This window comes from Psittacula echo, assembly GCF_963264785.1.
Source record: "Psittacula echo genome assembly, chromosome: 4".
NCBI classification, from domain to species: Eukaryota; Metazoa; Chordata; class Aves; order Psittaciformes; family Psittacidae; genus Psittacula; species Psittacula echo.
Window position 1 is genome coordinate 8,490,056 of NC_137738.1, and position 19,845 is coordinate 8,509,900.

The following is a 19,845-nucleotide window of genomic DNA, read 5'->3' on the forward strand; positions in this document are numbered from 1 at the left end:
AAAGGGAGAAGCAGCGCAGGATGTCCGTGTTGGCTCCTCTCTTCCAGACCCCGGAGTGCTGAGCCTGAGGCTGGCTCCCACGGGTGATGGCTCCGAATCCCTGTCCTGCAGGAGCACTTTCTGTAAAAGGGGATGTGCAGGTCCTGGTCCCTGGCTGTTTGCCACCACTTTTCTGATGCGGTTGACGACACATGACAAACTCAGCTATATGGAAACAAAATCTAGGTTTGATGGTATATATGTTCCTCAAAGGTGTAAGCCAGGAGTAGCTCTATAAACCAAGCAGCATGGCATAGAGTATTTTTTTACTGTAGTAAGTGCAGGTAGCCCAGTAGAGGATATTGCTATAGATCAGGTCATTGTCTTTATATAGTAACCCCCACCCTCTGTCAGCTTTTGCCTGCTTCTATAGTTCAAAGAAGTAAGTAAATCCATGCCCAAACAATATTTATTCCTCCTCCAGCACCCCCCCTTTTTTTTTTCTTTTTCTTTCCTTTTCTTTTTTTCCAGGCAGGGGAATAACCTGAAAGTAGTCAGGATTCTCTAGTTAAACAGTGTCTAGAAATAAGTCATTATTTCCTGTATATTAATGTAGTTTTAAATGTAGTCACTGTTCATTCCTTAAGTCTATACAATAAGAAAATATATCTGCTCAAAACCTTATTTATAGGCCTGGGTGATGAGCTTTGCATTTTACTATGTAGGTTTGGAAGATCAGCCTTTGAGGTATACTATACACAAGTTGTCCAAGATGTCTGGTTGTGGCCTGGCTTGCTCTAGGACCCATTGTGACGGAGCACTTTCTAATTACACGAGAGAAATTACCTGTTCTTTCACAGATGGGGAGAAAGCTGCAGCCTGCCTCAGTTAAGCATCTTTGACATTTCATCCTGATTTTTGCACTTAGATTTGTCACCATGTAGCTTTGTTTGAAATTGGCCATTTTTACCCTATTTGTCGTTTATATTTATCAAGATTTATCGCAGTATATCTGGGTTCTAACAGTATGTAAAGACTGATGATATGGAGTGGCCATATTTGCATGTGTCTGTCCCCGGAAGGGTGGACTGTGATTTTATTGGATGTCTGCAGCTATTACCTTGAAGGATAAATTTTCATTTTTCATCTATTCTTCCCCATCTAGACTGTATCAGGATTAACTGTAATTCCAGTAAGTGCCTATTCAAACTTTTTAAAATGTTATTCCACCATTATGAAATGCAAACTAGCTGAAAAAGAATGTGGGCAGCTTGCAAGCACTTGATCATTTGTTAATGAAATGTGATGATTAATTATCCTTGTGTAAAAAGTCATCATATACTCTGGTCGGTATTTTTTGTCCTTCTTATAGGACATAATTTTTAACTAGAACATTAAAAAAGAAAGTATTCTACAGGTTGTAAATGTACACAGAGGAAATGGTACCTGTAGTACTGCGTTATTCTGGACAGGCTGTTTTATTTTGAGTAGCCATGGAATTTCTGGCCCAGTATTTCCAAGATGCTGTCACATATTTTCCCTGCATCCTTGTTCAAGTTTTCTTGACATTTTACCTCCAGCTTCTGGTGAGACTGTTGGAACGTAATTGTCCCTATTACAAGAATTTCTATTTTATAATCCTTCTAGACAATTGACTGTGCTTACTGGCTGCTTATAACACAGTTGATTTTTGCTAAATCTTGTTTTATGGAAGTGTAATACATGACAATAAGGATATTATTATGAATAACCATATTTCTATGATGATTTTTTACACTTTGATTATGTAAGAAACCTTAAATTGAACATTTTTTCTCTGTGATATGCATGTTTATGAAACAGAGGGAAACATTTGCCAGATGAATGGACTAAATTTTAACTTCTCTGATATTATTTGGATTAAGAGGCTATATTCTGAAAGGAGAAAAAGGACTGTGATTTTATTTTGAGTCTATGGAATTCCTGAATGGTGTCAACAAAGTTATTGATAGTAAGTATGGTAGATTTGAGTTTTGGGTTGGTTTTTCTTTCCCTTCCTAACAGGTTTTGCAGGCCAGAGAACTGACTTGATGCAAATAGAGACGAAGTTAAACAGCAAACTGCACAGGCTGTTTTCCTAAAAGACAGTAACGTAACATCCCATAATAGTTTTATAGTCCACTAAGAGCTGCAGTTATTTGTAATGTGCCGTCTGCTAATAGATTTTTCTGTGAATAACTTTGACAAGACAAAATACACAAAAAATACAGCATTTGTATTAAAATGCAAAGTTTTCTTGGGTCAGGTTTTTAATCTAAACCAAACTTAAATCCAGATACTGTTCAGTACAGTAAAGGAAATGCGTGTAGGTACCAAGGCATAAAGATAGCTTCCTTGTTTTAAAAAAAAGAAATAAAATTGTTCAGTTACAAAACTATGGGTTCCATTTGCCAAAAATATTGCCAAAATATACAAGAACATGAAAAATCTCAGCAGCTTTTTTTGGGGCTGTCACAGGCCACTTGTTTTTCTCCTAATGAAATCCCAGTTAGAAGATTTCCAAGTATAAGACAAGCAGCTTTTTGAACAGAAGTGTAATGGGTTTGCCTGCAGCTGGTAAATTCCTTTTTCCCTAGGAAAAGAAGTATCGCTTTTATCTTCGCTTCCTTAATATCCCACTGAAAAGGGAACTGCTAACATAGGGGGGAAAAAAAATGGTCGTACAGCACAATAGGTCTTTTGGTTTTTAATCTTTTTGGACCAAATGAGGTGTCATAAAACTAAATTAAAATGATTTGTAGATTCCATCTTTAAGCGAGTTTTGGATCAAAACCTGCAACTACTGAGTAAGTAAGAAGCCTCCAATTTGAGGACTGTAAACAGGAGAAATACATGGGCTGAATTTACTTAGTGGTTACTAGTTCTTCTTGGTCTCATACTGAACCAGCGTAACCTCTGTACAGCATATCCTTGGTATGAAATACTCATGGGTTATTTTTCTTTACAGTTTTATAGCTTTTTTGTTATTAGAAATGAACTTTCATGATTAGTTCCATCTCCCTTTGGTGCTTGTGTCCTGAACAGGGGTTTCAGCTTCCGGTGTGGTAAGTACTTCAATGCTTTCTTATCAGTATGCACTGTAGTTTTTCTACCACCAGATGACATCTCATGAGCAATTTCTGTGTGTTAGTTTTTAGATCATGAAGGAATTATTGCTCTAAACAGACCTTAGAAATTGCTTGCTTATTAGACAGCATAATAGATCTTAGTGGATCGGAGACAATTCATTTGAAAGCAACAGCATCCAAAACTTGAGTCTTAATTTGCTAAACACTAAAACAGTTCAGTGTCTGTCTTATGGAGTGTACTGAGAGCTGGATGTACATCAGTCCTTGATTTATGTTGATAGGAGTAAATCTGTGTTTCATGTTTGAGAAACTTTCTTCAGATTTTCCTGTTTCTGTTGCTTAGAAATTACTCATCTTAATATAATTTCAATGTTGGGACTGACATAATACATGTGTTACAGCTAGACTAGTAACAGAGTTAGGGTCAGGATGAGGCTGTGATCTGGTTTGGATTTAGAGAGACAGCTTTAAGAAAACCGTAAAACCAAACGTGGTGCTTGGCTTGAGAGAAGAAAAGGTAAATATGAATCTAAACACCTTATTTCCTGCATTGAGTTACAAGCCTAGTGAATAAAATGTTGCACCTCCTCCTCCTGTTTTTCCTTGAGTGCAGCCTGAAACCTGTCTTGTGCTCACTGCAGGTTTACTGACCAATTGTTGGCTGGTCAGAGCTGAGATCTTGGTAGCAAATGACACTTCAGCTAAAGGTGAAGCCATAACAATGTCCTGTGTTGCAGAAGAGGTGGCATTTTGTGTTTTTCTTTGTTTGAAATGCAGGCACTTTCAAGATTTCAGTATGTCAGTCTGATGTCAGGTGGCTACTGAGCTTCTCTCATTAACGCTGTTATGGAGACCGCTCACTTCATGCCATTTTTATGGAACTGAGTCAAACTATTTAGTGCTAGGTTAGAAGATTTTTATCTTTATAAAACGTTACACCGCTAGAAACTCTGTTTCATGTCAATTGGGAAATACCATTGCTGAAATGTTGCTTTTGTACATCCTTAAATCACTTCGTTGTGTTCTTCAGACCTGCAAGTTTACAAAACAAAATTGTCTGTCAGGCAGTGAAATAAATGGTTCTTCTAAATGGCAGGTACATTGAGGCTGACATCAGGAGAAAGGGGAAATCTGATGTTATGAACAGAAACAGCTACTATGGTTTCAGTGCTAGTTTTGATAGACTGAGGAATTAATTTAAAAATAAGACTGAAATGAACGATGTTGGTTCCAATAATGTGAATATGCAGCATTTCTTGGCTCTGTTCCTGTAAAAAGACCTGTGAGTTAGTTGCTATACAGCCCTTAGACATTATATACAAAATGGATAAGCTAATCCTGAAAAATTGACTAAGGAGAAATGCTGAAAAAATGAAATAAATACATTTCTCCCCTTCAGAGAGGAAATAATTGTTACAGTAAAAGTTAACTGTAGACTGTAAAGCATAAATTACCAACATCCTGCAGTGGTTTGGGTTGGAAGTGACATCTAGTTCCAACCACCTGCCGTAGGCAAAACCACCAGTGAATCCTGCTGAACTGAGTGTAATTTTTCAGTAGTACTTCTTTGAGACATAACTTCATCCCATAAAATTTGCATGGCTGATCAGTACCAGTTTGTGAATGAGTTATGAACAAATACAGGTGTGCTCTGTTTCCATATTTCTCACTGCTGCAATGTTAAGGGCCTTATCTTGACTTAAATTCTCTTTTTTTCCCAGTTTTAATGCTCCCAAAATACTAACATCTGAAAAATTCCAGGTGCCTATAACCCGGAGGCTGCTGGGCTTTATGTGCAGTATACTTTTTTCACAGGCATGTGCAGTCTTACCTGATTTGTCATCTTTTGTGGGTTTTTTTGCCTTGATATAATTTCTGAAGATAAATTGTGTACGTTTTTATATGAGTCAGCAGAGTAGGCCCATAGGATTTTTATCAATTGATACATTATGCACATAATAAGGTTAACTGTTAACTGGTAAGTAGCTGGCTCTCATTTCTGAATGTGGTACTTTTGTCCCATATGGTAAAATACGGGATAATAGCTTTTTTTTGAACGCTGCTGTGAAAGATGGCTCCACTAGTAGCACAGGATTGATTTAGGTCACTTTTCTGGTACACAGTTTAGCTTCCATAGGCAATAATTCCTAGAGTAATCCCACAGAATTCAGTTATACTCAAATATAGGACTGTCAGAAGAAATGAGTAAGAATTGCGGAATGTTAGGAAGCAGGGAGCAGAGACTACTGGGGCAGTGCATGTGTATGCTGTTCCTCAGGCAGTGCATTGACCAGCTTTGCTGACTGGGTGGCCACCTTTCCAGATTAGCAATGATTTCTTGGACTTTGGGGCTTTTCCTTCCAGTGAAGTACCCTTTCTGCCTAGGTTTTCATCCATTCTCTAGATCCTCTATTTTTTTCCCTTCTCATTTTATTTTCTCACTCACTTTCATTTCTCTGTTGTTCCCTCAATCTCTTTTCCTTGTTTTCTGTATCCATCCTTTAATAATGTCACTGTTCTGCAGATGTGCACATTAAAGGTGATTAAATTAACTTCCTCTGTTTGAAATCTGTAACACCTGTTAGTGAAGTGGGGTTTTTTTGTCAAGGTATCCTACAAATCAAGAGCATGATAAGGAGTTATGTCAGATTATTGGTAAATAACAGGGGAATTGTATGTGTTGAAGAATCAAGTAGTGTTCGATTACAATGTATTTTGACTTTACACATAGATTTTAAGTGCAGAAACGCTTAAATGAAGACTGTGCATCCTTTTGGAAACTACTGCTTGAAAAAGTGCATTTTGTTGAAAGTCCACAGTCTTCAGCTGTGATCTGATGGAGATTGTGAACTTGAGGGTGATGAGTAAATTGCTAATCCATTTCGATGTATTATCTTCTAACTCTTTAGTGGAAAGAATTCTTAGAATGTATTCTTTGTCCTGTTTTGTTGTTAACAGAAGAAAATCATTGAAATGGTACAATATTGTAGCTCCCATCCAATGCAAGATTTTGTATTTGGCCTGTTTATTTACATGAAATCCTTATGAACTGTGAGGTGTTTTGATCTTTTTCTCATTCAGTGTGGCTGTTGGCCTTCTAAAAATGTGTCAGAGAACTTTACCATAGAGGATGCACAGCAAATCAGCAGGGTGCTTGCACTGACAGCTCAGTCAGGAACTCTCTGGGGAGTAAAGTTTGAAATAATTGTAATTAATTATGTTAAAACTTTGGCTGTACTTTGCAGAGTTAGAACATGGGATGATTGGATTCCTTCTCATTCGGCAACAGTACTTTAAAGACCCTTTCTCACATGATTTCCCAAAAAACAGGGTCTGCTGCTGTGCAACAGAACTCAAAACATATGTGGCCCTTTTCAATGAAGTTCTGATTACAATGTACTAGTTAACAGAAACCATGATTTAAATCTAATCAAAGGCAGGTGAAATCGAAAGATGTATAAGAAAAGGAAAGCTGCTTCTCTATTTGGAGTCCCTCACTGGAGTCCTTAGTGCTTAGTTCTAAAGCTGAAGTAATACCATCCTGGATCTTGTTTCAGGCACTCTGTTGTGAAGCGAGGTTGAAAACAGCTAGGCTGGGGAGAAGAGTTCAGGTTTGAAAGCAAAATAGCCTGTGTAAACGTAATCAAAAGGATTAAAGTAGTTAAGAGAGAACCCTTAATTTATTCTGTACAGCCACAGAAGCCAGTTGGGAGAGATCCTTCTTATTCTTCAAACTCAGTTAAATGTAAGGTGAGAAGTGATGCTGCACAGGTTATGTTATGTAAAGCTTATCGTATTAATTTGCAGAGATGGTGTGGAGACAGTAGGAAAATAACCTCTGGTAGACAGAGTGGATTGCTTATTTCAACAACGTAGGGTTCTGGTGTCCCAAAGTGAATTCATATGGCAAGAACATCCTGCAAAAATGGATGTTATTTACAGAAAGGCAGAACCATCACTTCTTGAGATGTGGAATGCTTGAATCTGTATCAGTTAAGGAAAAGAGGTTTTAGACAGCTGAAGGGAAATGCTGGAAGGGTTTATCTAGGTAGATATCTGCATCTTCAGTTACATACAACAAAACTATTTTTCCTTCTACCTGAATTTGGCTTGTAAAACAAGCTGGAAGTTGAACCTAGGAAATACGTGAGGCCCAGTTTTAAGGAGTTTTGAGCTTGAGGAGAAGCCATTGAGTATGAGGAAGAGAATACATATTAGGGGATGCTTCCTGAGGGGGGGGTATTGTGCTTCTTAACCATCTGCATATGTTAAAAGGTTTTCAGTTTGTGTTGTGTTGTGACTTTTTGTGATATTTCATATGATGTAGTTTGGCTTGACAGAAGATTCTGAGTAGGTAACAGTGAAGGTGTATTGGGCTTCTGAGTGTGAGCTTTCTCCCTTAGTTGGCAATTAAAACCAAACAGTCAGTCTTGTGATACACTGATTTCTCGGGTAAAATGCATGCTTTGGTAAACACAGATCTTGCAGGGAAATACTCAACTTGTCTAAAAGACAGCCATTTTTATCTCTTCCTCATCCAGTTATAGATGTTAAGAGAAAAAAAAAAATAGATTCTTGAATTAATAAAGGACATAGGAAAGTTTGAATCAACTAGCTAATTATCCTAGAATCATCATAGAATGGTTTGAGTTGGAAGAGACCTTAAAGGTCATCCAGTTCCCACCCCCTGTCACTGGCAGAGACACCTTCCACTAGACAAGGTTGCTCCAAGCCCTGTCCAACCTGGCCTTGAACACTGCCAGGGATGGGGCAGCCACAGCTTCTCTGGGCACCCTGTGCTAGGGCCTCACCACCCTCACAGGGAAAAACTACTTCCTAATATATAATTATAAAAATGTCTTGATTAGTGTCTTGCATGGGTATAATTTATCAATGCCAGTGATGAGGCCACTTAAGTTCCTCACTAGCTCAGGCCGGAACCTGCTTAGCTGGGGCATGGGAGAGGATTATCATGTTAACATAGCAAACAAAAGCTTTAACCTTCATTAGAATGAAAATAAGCGCTTTAGATTTGCTGGCTGACCATGTAATGGTCTATCATATTTACTTTCTCCCTACTGACAAAACTTTCAAGGTTGGCTGCTGGGGATTGAAGGCTTTGCTCTATCATTGCTTCTAGCCTACATCAGGGATAGCAATAAATTTTCTTTCCATGCCTGGATTCTACTTGTTGCGTACAAAACCTCATCTGCGTTTCCTTTTTCTTAGCTAACAGAGGGGAAAATTGCTGTTAGTCTTCTGGCAGACTGTCAATAAAACATCATCTCAAGTTCTTTTACTAGAAAATAGATGTTTTCCTTGTTTCTGTGTATGCCTCTTTCCTTTCTTTTCACTCTTTTCATCCATCTTATTTTTAAGTCCCACATTCTATGTATGGTACTTTAAAGATACAACTGATTGAATGTGGGCCTCAGTAATCAAATATATAATAATAGTATGTCTGTGGTTTTCTTAAGGCACAGTGGTGGGCTCTGCAGTAGCCAAACAGTGTAAATAAGGCAACGTTAAAAGCTTAACCATATAGTTATTTAAGTGAATGTGAAAGTTCATACAATAAGGATAGGTGTCCTGATCAGTGATGAAAACAATCATTAATGTTCAGATGAAAACTTGCTTTTTAACACTAGCACATAAATGTTTTTAGAAACTTTGTGAATGCTTCCATCAATCTTCAAGATTGATGAAAAGTAGTAGTGGACTTCCCAGTTGTGATATTTCAGTATATAGTTAAATGTCACAAGGCCAGATAGAGATAGTTTTCAGTTTAGTGTGTATGTGGGACTGTATGAGCCAGGGCCACGGTGCTCTGAGCATTGATATGCTGCTAAGGTGTCGCTAGCAGAGCCCAAGGACATGGTCTGCAGCTGACTGCAGTTGTTCCCTCTGAACATTCAGCTTGAACTCTTGGAACAGGAGTGAGGAGCCTGAGATCCTCCAAAATACTAAATGAAACAAGAGGACTCTTGGAGGATAAGAAACCAAAGATTGCTGCAAGCCTGAACCTCTCATTTTACCTGTCGAGACAAAGCAGCCTCCAGGATGTGCTAGATCTATAAGAACAGGTTGTCTGGAATTAATATTGTCTTGATTTAATAAATCCTGATTTATATGCAAGGAGGTTGTATCTAATTCATACTGCTTCTGTCAAATCTTTCTTAAAAGGACTTTTCAGAAGGAGTAAACTAGGCCTTTTTACTATTTTAATGGGAAGAAGCAGTAGAAAGTATAGCAAGTCCTAGATTTCTCTTATTTTACTTCTATGCTTTTCTTATTGAGCTTGTGAGAAGCAAGATGACTTAATCACGTATCAGGACTGGGGATTTAAATTACCTTCACCATTGTTTTTGTGACAGAAAGTGGATGTTACAGTCCAATCCTGTGAGGATATTGAGGAGTGCTGTTCTAATCAGTAGTAGCAAAGCAATTGAATACTATTTTCTTCTGGAGAAAAAACTATAAAAGCTAATGTATCATCATTCATGTTAGTGAACTGGGTTGCAGTGGCAGTCAGTTTCAGAGTAAAGCTCTGCTACCAGCTGGTCCCACAGGAATCTCTACTGACATGTTCATAAATGATTGAGAGAAGAGGAGGAACACTGAGATGACAGTATTTGCAGATGCAAAAAGATGATTTAGGAATACCAAATGAAATCACAGAATGGCTGAGGCTGGAAGGGACCACTGGAGGTCACGTAGTCCAACTTCTTCCCTCAGGCAGGGTCACCTAGAGTACGTTACTCAGGATTGTGTCCAGAGGGCCCTTGAATATCTCCAGGGAAGGAGACTTCACAGCCTCTCTGGGTAACCTATTACAATGTTTGGTCACCTTCACAGTCAAGAAGTTCTTCTTCATGTTCAGGTGGAACTTCCTCTCATCAGTTTTGTATCATCAGCAAACTTGCTGTGGAGGCAGTCTATCCCTTCATCCAAGTCATTGATGAACAAATACCAGTATTAATTCTTGGAGGTATCCAGCTAAACTGTGCTGCTGATGGCAACCCTCTGAGACCTGCCATTCAGCTAGTTCTCAATCCAGCTCATTGTCTACTTATCCAGCCCGCACTTCCTGAGCTTGCCTATGAAGCTGTCAGGGAGGCAGTGCAGAAAGCCTTGAATTCAAAAAAAAGTGTGTGTGTGTGGGGAAGTATGGATTGGCTTTCCTAAGTAAGGGTAGTGAGGCACTGGGACAGGTTGCTTAGGGAAATTGTGGCAGCCCCATCCCTGGCAGTGTTCAAGGCCAGGTTGGATGGGGCTTGAAGCAACCTGGTCTAGTGGAAGGTGTCCCTGCCTGTGGCAGGGGGTTGGAACTGGATGAGCTTTAAGATCCCTTCCAACTCTAACCATTATAAGATAAAAGATAACAAATGTTGGCCTCTTCAGGAACCTGCTTAGTAAGGTTCCATGGGATATAGCCCTAGAGGGCCGGGGAGCCCAAGACTGTTGGTTGATATTCAAGGATCACCTGCTACAAGCTCAGGAGTGTTGCATCCAGACTAGAAGGAAGTGCAGCAGGAGGGCCAGGAGACCTCCTTGGGTGTTGCTTGACGAGAAAATGAACATGAGCCGGCTTCAGTGTGCGCTCGCAGCTCAGAAAGCCAACTGTATCCTGGGCTGCATCAAAAGGAGCGTGACCAGCAGGTCGAAGGAGGTGATCCTGCCCCTCTACTCTGCTCTCGTGAGACCTCACTTGCAGTATTGTGTGCAGTTCTGGTATCCTCAACATAAAAAGGACATGGAATTGTTGGAACAAGTCCAGAGGAGGGCCACGAGGATGATCAGAGGACTGGAGCACCTCCCGTATGAAGATAGGCTGAGAAAGTTGGGGCTGTTCAGCCTGGAGAAGAGAAGGCTGCGTGGAGACCTTATAGCAGCCTTCCAGTATCTGAAAGGGGCCTCTAAGGATGCTGGGGAGGGACTCTTCATTAAGAACTGTAGTGATAGGACAAGGGGTAATGGATTAAAACTTAAACAGGGGAAGTTTCGATTGGATATAAGGGGGAAGTTCTTTACTGAGAGGGTGGTGAGGCACTGGAATGGGTTACCTAGTGAAGCTGTGAATGCTCCATCCCTGGTGGTGTTCAAGGCCAGGTTGGACAGAGTCTTGGGTGGCATGGTTTAGTGTGAGGTGTCTCTGTTCATGGCAGAGGGGTTGGAACTAGATGATCTTAAGGTCCTTTCCAACCCTAACTATTCTATGATTCTATGATGCTAAGATAAGATTCTAAGAAACAAGTAAAAAAACCCACCAAACCTTAGAGAATATATTTTCAGAAAGTTATGATTATGCAGCTATGAGAAGCATCATGAAGGTAATGAGGAATATGAAATTGAAATGCTTCAGGGACTTCTTGTGATAAGGCAGTTTCTGTAGCTCCAATATCCCTAATATGTTGGCCACTGGAAGCTGTGACTGCGTTAGATTAGTAATTACTGTGCAGTGGCCCTGCTTTGCTTAGCTGCTGTTGAAGGCACAGGCTGGGCTAGCTGGGCTGCTGGTCTCACGTGGCAAGGCCACCCTCCTGTTCCTAAACAGATGTTTTTTAATGGAACAAAAGCCTGTCATTGGCACTAAGGTTGATGATCTAGATGCAGCCTTAGCTCAGAAGTCTGTAAACTACTAGCTCCTAGAAGCCCGTAGCAAATAGGGTAGAGTTCGTTACTACTGTTCCTTTCCTCTCTAAGCATCAGTTGCTGGTCATTGTCAAAGGCAGAATGCAAGACAATGCAGAACTAACTCTGGTGTGACATTCAGTAAAGCACTTCTGTGGTATGCACCATTTCCCTTCTTATTTTGCAGCTTCTCTTAGTAACAATTTTATCACTAGTTTATACTCTGTATTCAGAGCAAACGGGAAATTGCTAGGGTAACTTCTAAATATCTAAGTCTATCATCAGCTGGGTTGTATACAGTCATTCTAAACTTTGCAATCAGATTCCATGAAAATTAGAGGATTACCACACAGATGGCAGCAGATGACACAAGCCAATTTATCAATCAATTCTCAGGAAAGAAAATAAATTCTTAGTTAACTGACAAGCCCAGTCAAAATAGGATAAGCTATTAAGTAATTTGGCTATTTTGTATATGCTAATCATTGTAATTAAGATTTGTTGTATTTAGTACTAAAAGTTTTCTGTCAAGAAATTTGGTCTGTAGCTCTAAAAAGACGATAATTGTTGGCATTCACTTATAAGAAAAAATAACAGTACTGCAGCACTGCTTAGTTGAGAGTGTTTGTGAGTTTGTACTCAGGTTAGAAAGACTATCAGACATCATATAAATACCTGTATTTGCTACTTCCTTTATTCCTTATTTGTTTCTTAGGACTGTCTGTTTCTATGAAATAACACTGTTGTGATACTTATATGTTAACGTTTTCATGGAAAACATTTAGAAGTGCTTGTAAGTGAAAATTCTATGAGAAATACTGCAGTTTTTCTGTTAGGATCACAGTTTGAAGAGGTTTTTTTAGTTGATAGAAACTTTGGGTTGGGGTTTTTTCCAAATATATCTGTCTAAAAAAAATACTAAAGTCATGAATAGTTTAGTTCAGAAGGCATTGGAGTATATTAAGAATATGCGTGGGACTTTTGCTGGATACGCTGCCTTACTGACTCAATGCTGCTGTGCTCATCTCCAGAACTTCTTAAGGAAAAGCAAACAAAATGCCACCTCTCTGCAGATAGGTATTGCTTTTCTGATCAATGCCATCATTCTGTCCTAATATATGCCTGTGAAGAAGTCATATAATGAGTGGTTAGGGTTGTTTTTTTAATAAGATGGACATAACACAGGTAAAGAGAGAAGGGAGAGGGGAGAATACAGAATCAGGGAGTGAAATTTGAAGGAGATATCTGGTTCTCAGTAACACAGCCCCTGAGCACTTCAGTAGGTCTGACACTGTTGAGTTGGATTGCCAGGTTTCTTTCTGTCCTTATTAACAGATATTATGAATAGACCACTTCTACACTATAAAAGAAGTGCGACGAATTTCAGTGAGAGTCAGAATAGATTCTGTTTCTCAGTGTGATGTGATTAGGAGAACCAAGCTTGACTATCTTTTCCTTAATCAAGGAAAGAAAGAAACAAAAGGAGGAAAAAAAGGCAAATTAAAATTTTGCTTAAATAAAAATGATTTTCATACATTTATGGTTTTGTCCTGGAAGTCTGGAATGAATTCCTGGGAAGCAGTTATCTTACTCCTTAAGCATTAAGATCAGTGGGATCTGATTATAGACAGCAGTGAACAGTACATGGGCATAAAGCATTTTCTGTATGTAGCCCTCTAATGCGGAAGTAGAGTTCTCTGTGTATTTGCATCAATACAAGTTCACAGAATCTGGTTTCTGAGCCATCTGGGGCATTTTGATGGCTCCTCCTTTATTATACCTGCTGAAAATACCATGTAAGTATGTATTATTTTTAACTGTATGACTGTTTCCAAAGCACAGGCTATTTTGTCATTGTTTCACTTCTCTGCAGCAAGTCATTATTTCAGCAGTACAATCTTGATGAAGTCTAGCAAGCACTTAGCTAAAATACTGTTCTTTGTTAATGTTATAAGAACAGTAATTCGTTTTTCAGTGTGCTTATTTTGAAGAGCTAGTAGTGTTAAAAACTTCTCCCCAGTGCATGTCACTGATGAGCAGTTTCTTGTATTGAAACGCTTACACTGTATCTAGCACATTTTGCATTCATGTCTGTTGAAGTGCATGAAACATCTATCATAACTTTTTAAGCACTCAGTAGCTTAATATTGGAAACACATAACTGCTTCCTTATTATCTCTTCTTGACAGTGACTTTAGTGAATTATATTCAGGTAGTTGTTAAAATTCCCATCCAAGCACATTTCTTTTTGGATGACGTGTCAAGAGGTTAACTTATGCTCCCTTACAGCTGATTTCTAGGCCTCAATCCATCAGACAAGTTACTTCAAAGGAGATATTACTCTGTTGAGTTGGGACAAGAAGATAAAATTGGCTTTCTGAGATGCAGCCCCCTTTGGGAAGCGTGCAAAGAATTCTTCAGCAGTTGCTTGTCTAGGCAGTCTTGAAGCAACAAGACACAAGATGAAGACCAAGACATGGGATGAGAAAAAGCTATCAAATTAAAAAGGGAGCTATGATTAATGTAGCTTATACTACTTTGGTATTTTCTCATTCATTTTATCTTCTGTGAGATTTTCCTTCAAGGAGTGAAGTGCATGTATGTAGAAGTAACATTTCACTAGCTAAAATTTCCTCTCTGTCTCTGCATGTTAAGTGTTTTCTTGCTATTAATAAAATCTGTCTGGAAAAGGAAGACCAAATAGGTAAGTGAACAATTCCATCTTTCACTCACGCCAGGAACTATTTACGTGTGACTTGTGGATATTGGATCAGAAATGAAGAATAACAAGCCCACATAGTATGCTCACTACCATCTAAGGAATTCTAGTTTTACCAAAATTGAAGCACTATAGTTTTTGAGGAGGGGTGACAAGTACCTGTGGAATTTGTGTTGTGGTTACTGCTTGAAAGCAAGTGTGCTGTCTCCTAGGAAAGAATGCCATACATCTGGGGCTTTCAGGGAAAGAAGTATTCTTGCCTCTCCAGCTAACGTTTTGCAGGTGACAGAATGCACTTAGGAAGTCAGCTGAGAAGCTAAGGAGCTCTGAGTAAGAGCACTAGCTAGAATAGACCACAGTGTGGATTCTTGATTTCCTAGAGTTGCATAAACCAAGATACAGAGTGCAACTTTAGAAAGTACAAGTGGGAAATTCTTTCAAGCTTACTTGTTTTTTTTTTTCTATGACAAAATTGTCATTCGCTGATACTGAGCGCAATCCTTAAGAAAACAAATGGCAACAGAGCATTTGAGAGATTCTCTAATGTTGCAATCAATTCCATGTACTCAATTTTAAAAGTCACGCTGCTTTAGTTTTATACAGGTATGAAAGAAAGAGCCAACAGCCTGGAAATAACAAGATGGCAAAAGTATGTACAGATTGACTGTACATACTGTTACATGCAAATACTGGAGCAGCCGTAATTGCAAAATGAAATTCTCAAAGTTGCAAGGGAACAATGAACAAAAAAACTTAAAACTATTGCAGATATCACAGTTAACTTCAGTTTTATGTAGCCACCATAAATGTATGTCTGGGAGAGGAATAGGCTTAGAAGCAGATGAAATGTGACATGAGAAGCTTGATGCGGAATGCAGGAAAAAGGCATTGTTGACAAGTAAGAAACACACATTGGTCTTTTAGGTGAGAAATAAAGAAGCTGGAAGAGTTGCTAAAAATTTACCTTTAATCAAATGCCATATTAAATTCATGCAAACCATCACAAACCTAAGTGTATCTAAGAGAGTTGAGTACTTCTGTTCGCAACAAAATCTTTATTGGAGTAACTATGTAGTAATTTTTAAAAGTTGTATTTGGGCTATTTTTAAAGGGAAATATTTATAGATTCCCTGATAATTATTATTCAGATTGGTTTCTTGCAGGAAAGGAGTATTAGACCTCACTCAAAAGTGAAAGAGGCATTTGAAGAGTATTTACAATATTGTCTACAATTTGGGTCTGAAAATGTCAGTGTCTTTTTCCTTTGAAAGAAGTTTTGCTTATAAGAAAGATTCAAACAACTGTTAACGTGTGTTATTTGCCCTTATTAAATAGTACTAGAGCATTGAAATCTTCAGATACGTATTCACTTTGTATGACTCTGCTGCTGTTATTATGTAAAGTGCTCTGCCCTACAGCCCATGTCATTGAAAACATCGTGAGTCTTAAATTCTTTGTGAAACCTGGGGCAGCTGAACTGATGGCTTTTCAGAAGTTCAAAAGGTCTGAAAGTAATCATGAACTATTGCACTGTAGTGAGGAAACTTTACAAGGATAAACTTGGAATGACATGGCATAGCGGTGGAGAAATACAGATCATAAAAAGTGTGGTTTTGCAAGTATTAAGTGAAATAGTTTCAGAATGTAAAAGAAAATAAGCATAGGCCTTATATGTCTGTTGTGTAAATTGGAAAAGTCAGAGGCGGATCTCACACCCACTCAAGTCAGCAGCAGCAGTTTATATTCACTCTTTGTATTCAATTACAAATAGATTAGTAGGTTCCTCTTTAAGTGCTCCTTGCTTGACTCCTGTCTACATAGAAGCATTCAAGAATCAGCAGTGTCCAGAAATCGTGCTGTTTGTTCTGTGATGAATATAACACTATTTTAAAACATTTAAATAATAACCAACAATCGCAAACCTTTAAACATTATTCTCTTCACCCTTAACTAGGCAAAATGTCATAATTCTGTGTTGTCATAAAGAGAAAGGATATGAGTGAAATTGAGTTGTTACTGGTTTATAACACTTGTACATTAGGATGAAGACACCTGTAAATTAAGAGGAGCTTATTCTTAAAATAAAGTCACAGTCCAAATTCTTTTCCTTTCTATGTCAATTAGTTACCAGTCTGCTTATTCTTAAGCACAATCTGGAAGATGTAAAGGTCAAAGGAGGTATTTCAGTGTGTTTTTTCTGTTATGTTTATTTTTGCCTGAATGTAAAGGTACTGTTTCTTAGAAAAAGGTAAATTATGGAGAAGCTTACTCAACTTATATTTTAAAATGTACTTTGGCATTTTGACAGCCATGGTTTGATATAAATGGGCACAGCCAATATCAAAGGCAGAAAGGCTAATATGTGATCCAAGCTGTTTCTGCTTCTTTCCAGTTGTCGCTTACAGTGTAACCTAAGTACAACAAGTATTCCAATTCTCTCTGGAAAAAAAAAAAGCTCAAGTGAGTACCAACTTTTTCTACAAACATCAGTGAGTTAGACTATTTTTCCTTCACTGGTTTTAACCGGAATAAAAGAGGGCAAACTTAGCAGTAAACAACAGTAGTACGTTCTTCAGGCTCGTAAAGGTGTCTGCACCATTGGAGTACTCTTAGATGTACACTATATCTGTTCCCTGTAGCAGCTGCATACCTGGGTCTTTTCCGTATTTATTAGCTGAAGGGTAGCAATTTGCAGATCAGCAATTCAATTGCAGATTATCAGAGTTACTTAGATAGCCATCTCGTGGTGAAATCTTTCTTCCAAGTGAGAATTCCTCCAGGTTACTTTGGACTAGAGGAGACAGCAAAGTTCCCAGAGAAGCTGAAGAAATGTATTTGAATAGTAACTTGTAGAGATGATGTTTAAGGAAAAGGATGTTGCCAAGTGTGTCACTCCATTTCTTTGAAAGGTTAGAGGAATATTCTTGCTGTTCCTGGAAATCCAGGAGAGGGAATGTATGTGTTTCTGCTTTTGTGGTTCATAAGGATTTTGGTTTGGGTAGTGTAGACAAGAATAACGAGTCTGCTGATGTAAAAATCCGAATCTTCTTGGGAAAGCAGAAAATGAACTCATCCCAGCATCACTTTTTTCCCCTTAGTTTAAGCCTACATCTCACAAATCAGTGCTCCTGACAGAACTTTGAATTCACACAGAATGAATGAATATCAGAGCTTCTGGCTGCCATTGAAGTCATACCAGAACAACGAGATTTCCTTTTAAAAACTGGTGTATTGTTCAGAATTGAGGTTTCATGTTAGTCTTGGTACTATTTTACACAGGTGTTGGCAAGTCAGTTCTTATGATTTTTCAATCCTAACCCCATTATAGAAGGAAAGAAAATCCAAGCACTAAAGGCTGCAATGAATTAGCCATTCTTTTCTCTACTGGTTTTGTGAAAGTTTTGTTAAATAGGAGTTAAAAGCATTTTTTTCATTGAAATGGACTCTTGGTATCAGAAAGCTCTCTGTAATACAAGCATATAAATGTATCCATCTTAAAGATCATGGAATTTTTAATTACAGCAGCCATGTCAAACTCAAGGAGATTGACTGAAGGTCACACAAGTGGTTTGCAGAATGAACCTGCTTAATCCCAATTCAAAGTCCTAGGATTTGGATGCACTTTAAAGAATTTAGCATGATTCAAGGCAGGATATGACCTTACAATGTGTTTGTCATGCTGCCTGAGCTTTGCAAGTGCACTTTGTTTTTTAACTTCCAGTAAATACAAAGTAAATAATCTTGCACTGAAGCTTGCTTTAAATTAGCATGGAATTGCCGTGTGTTGAAAGTTCATGCTCACCTTACCTACAGCAAGGTCAATTGTCAAGTTCAACAGACTTTCTGAAGCTCTGGCTGCAAATGTTCAGCTGTGAGCTGACAAAGCAACAACCGTATGTTTCAAGCTCATTGACTTTGCTGCGCTTTAGTCCAGGGCCTTGGGCTAGATTCATAAAACCTTTAGTACTGTTAGAACATTTTCTGATAGTCGTGATCCTTAGAGAACAGTACAAAAGAGAAGCTGCACTCTTATTAAAAATACAGGGATCTAGCTGGCTTCTGGTCTTAGCTTTTAAAAGATGCTTTTCTTTCATTATTTCCAAGAAGAAGGAAAATTGCATGTCCTTAGGGCTGTTTGTGTTTCACTTGCTTAGATATATGACTTAGAAAAATGAGTTAAAATGCAGCCAATTCTTAACAATAAATGTTTTAAGTAATGTGTTAAGAAATGTCTCTGATCTGGGTAAGACATTTCATAATGCAGCAACAACATCTTGTCACGTATTTGTGAGTTTATGTACAGTTGTAATTATAATTTCAAAACCATTTTACCAAGAAATATGGTTCAACTTAGTGTAGACCCAGTTATTAACCAGCAAAACACACCTCCAATTTTGTGAGTATGTGTATGTGTTGTACGTATACTTTGATGTGGCAGCGAAGTCTAGAGGACAAGACAACTCAAAAGTTTACTACTTTCTGACAATTATTTCTTTCTCCATCTTGGTGAAGTTCAGTGGTGGTCCTCATTCTGTTTGTAAAGAATAGGCTTTCAGAAGACAGGGGCTTATCATGAGATCCGCTCTTGGCAGACACTAATAATCCTTAGATTTCACTTAGTTCGGTAGATCTGTCTGTGTTCTGCGCTCACACCTTGATCCCCTGGCTCAATTTAGATACTTACATGGCACCAACAGTTAATATCTCACAGCTTTAAAGAAATTAATGGATGAGTATGTGTGCTATCACACCCTAATGTAAATAGCTTGCTTACGGTAAAGGGTAGACAAGGTTGGGGGAGAGCAACTGAGCGGCTCACACCATAGGCAAGAGAGGCAAATTCACAGAAAAGAGAGAAAAGAAATGGGCAGATGACTGTAGAAAACTTTGTGTCCTCAGACCTGGATATGATGCTTGATCCGTGAATTGGCTGGGTTTTATATTCCTCTATGGATTTTTCTTCCCTGGCGCATTCACTGTGTATGCTGGTTTTCCTTACTAGTGGATTAGATCAATAATAAATGCAGTCTGTTTGTAGTTTGGTCATGTAGAGGAAGTCAGTAGAATTTTCAAGCATACCTTCTTTAGCTTTCCGCACTTCTGTATGAGTATACATTTGTTACTTAAACTGATATGAGCAAAGCCATTTTCCAGCTGAAATGGAGGCTAATGAACAGTATTGGCAACTCTAATCTTCTTTTTAATTTCTGAAATGGCAGGTTTTGTTTTAAAAAGTAATAAAAATACCTGAAACAGCCAATACTTCACCCAAATTGCCAAAAGCAATTTTACCTATAACAAAGCTATTGTGGGCTGGAACATTTTAATCATGCAGTGCAGATTGATGTATTTTTCTTGCTATGATTCAGTGAATGTGCTGTTCTTGTAGAATTTTCTGTATGAGTTTGT

The 19,845-nt window shown here is 38.4% G+C and overlaps 1 protein-coding gene across 25 annotated transcripts in view; it reads left to right on the plus strand.

Moving 5' to 3' along the window:
- The window catches only part of NRXN1 (neurexin 1), a gene marked incomplete at its 5' end in the record, with an annotated part of 676,782 nt that overhangs the window by 276,432 nt on the left and 380,505 nt on the right, over positions 1-19,845 (plus strand). For 17 of the 25 annotated variants that reach the window (XM_080615047.1, XM_080615057.1, XM_080615070.1 and 14 more), the window contains one exon: positions 1,145-1,171. The exons of the other annotated variants lie outside the window; for them this stretch is intronic. In XM_080615047.1, the coding sequence (XP_080471173.1) occupies positions 1,145-1,171 (27 nt within the window). The remainder of the gene's footprint in view (positions 1-1,144; positions 1,172-19,845) is intronic. 25 annotated transcript variants of the gene reach the window in all.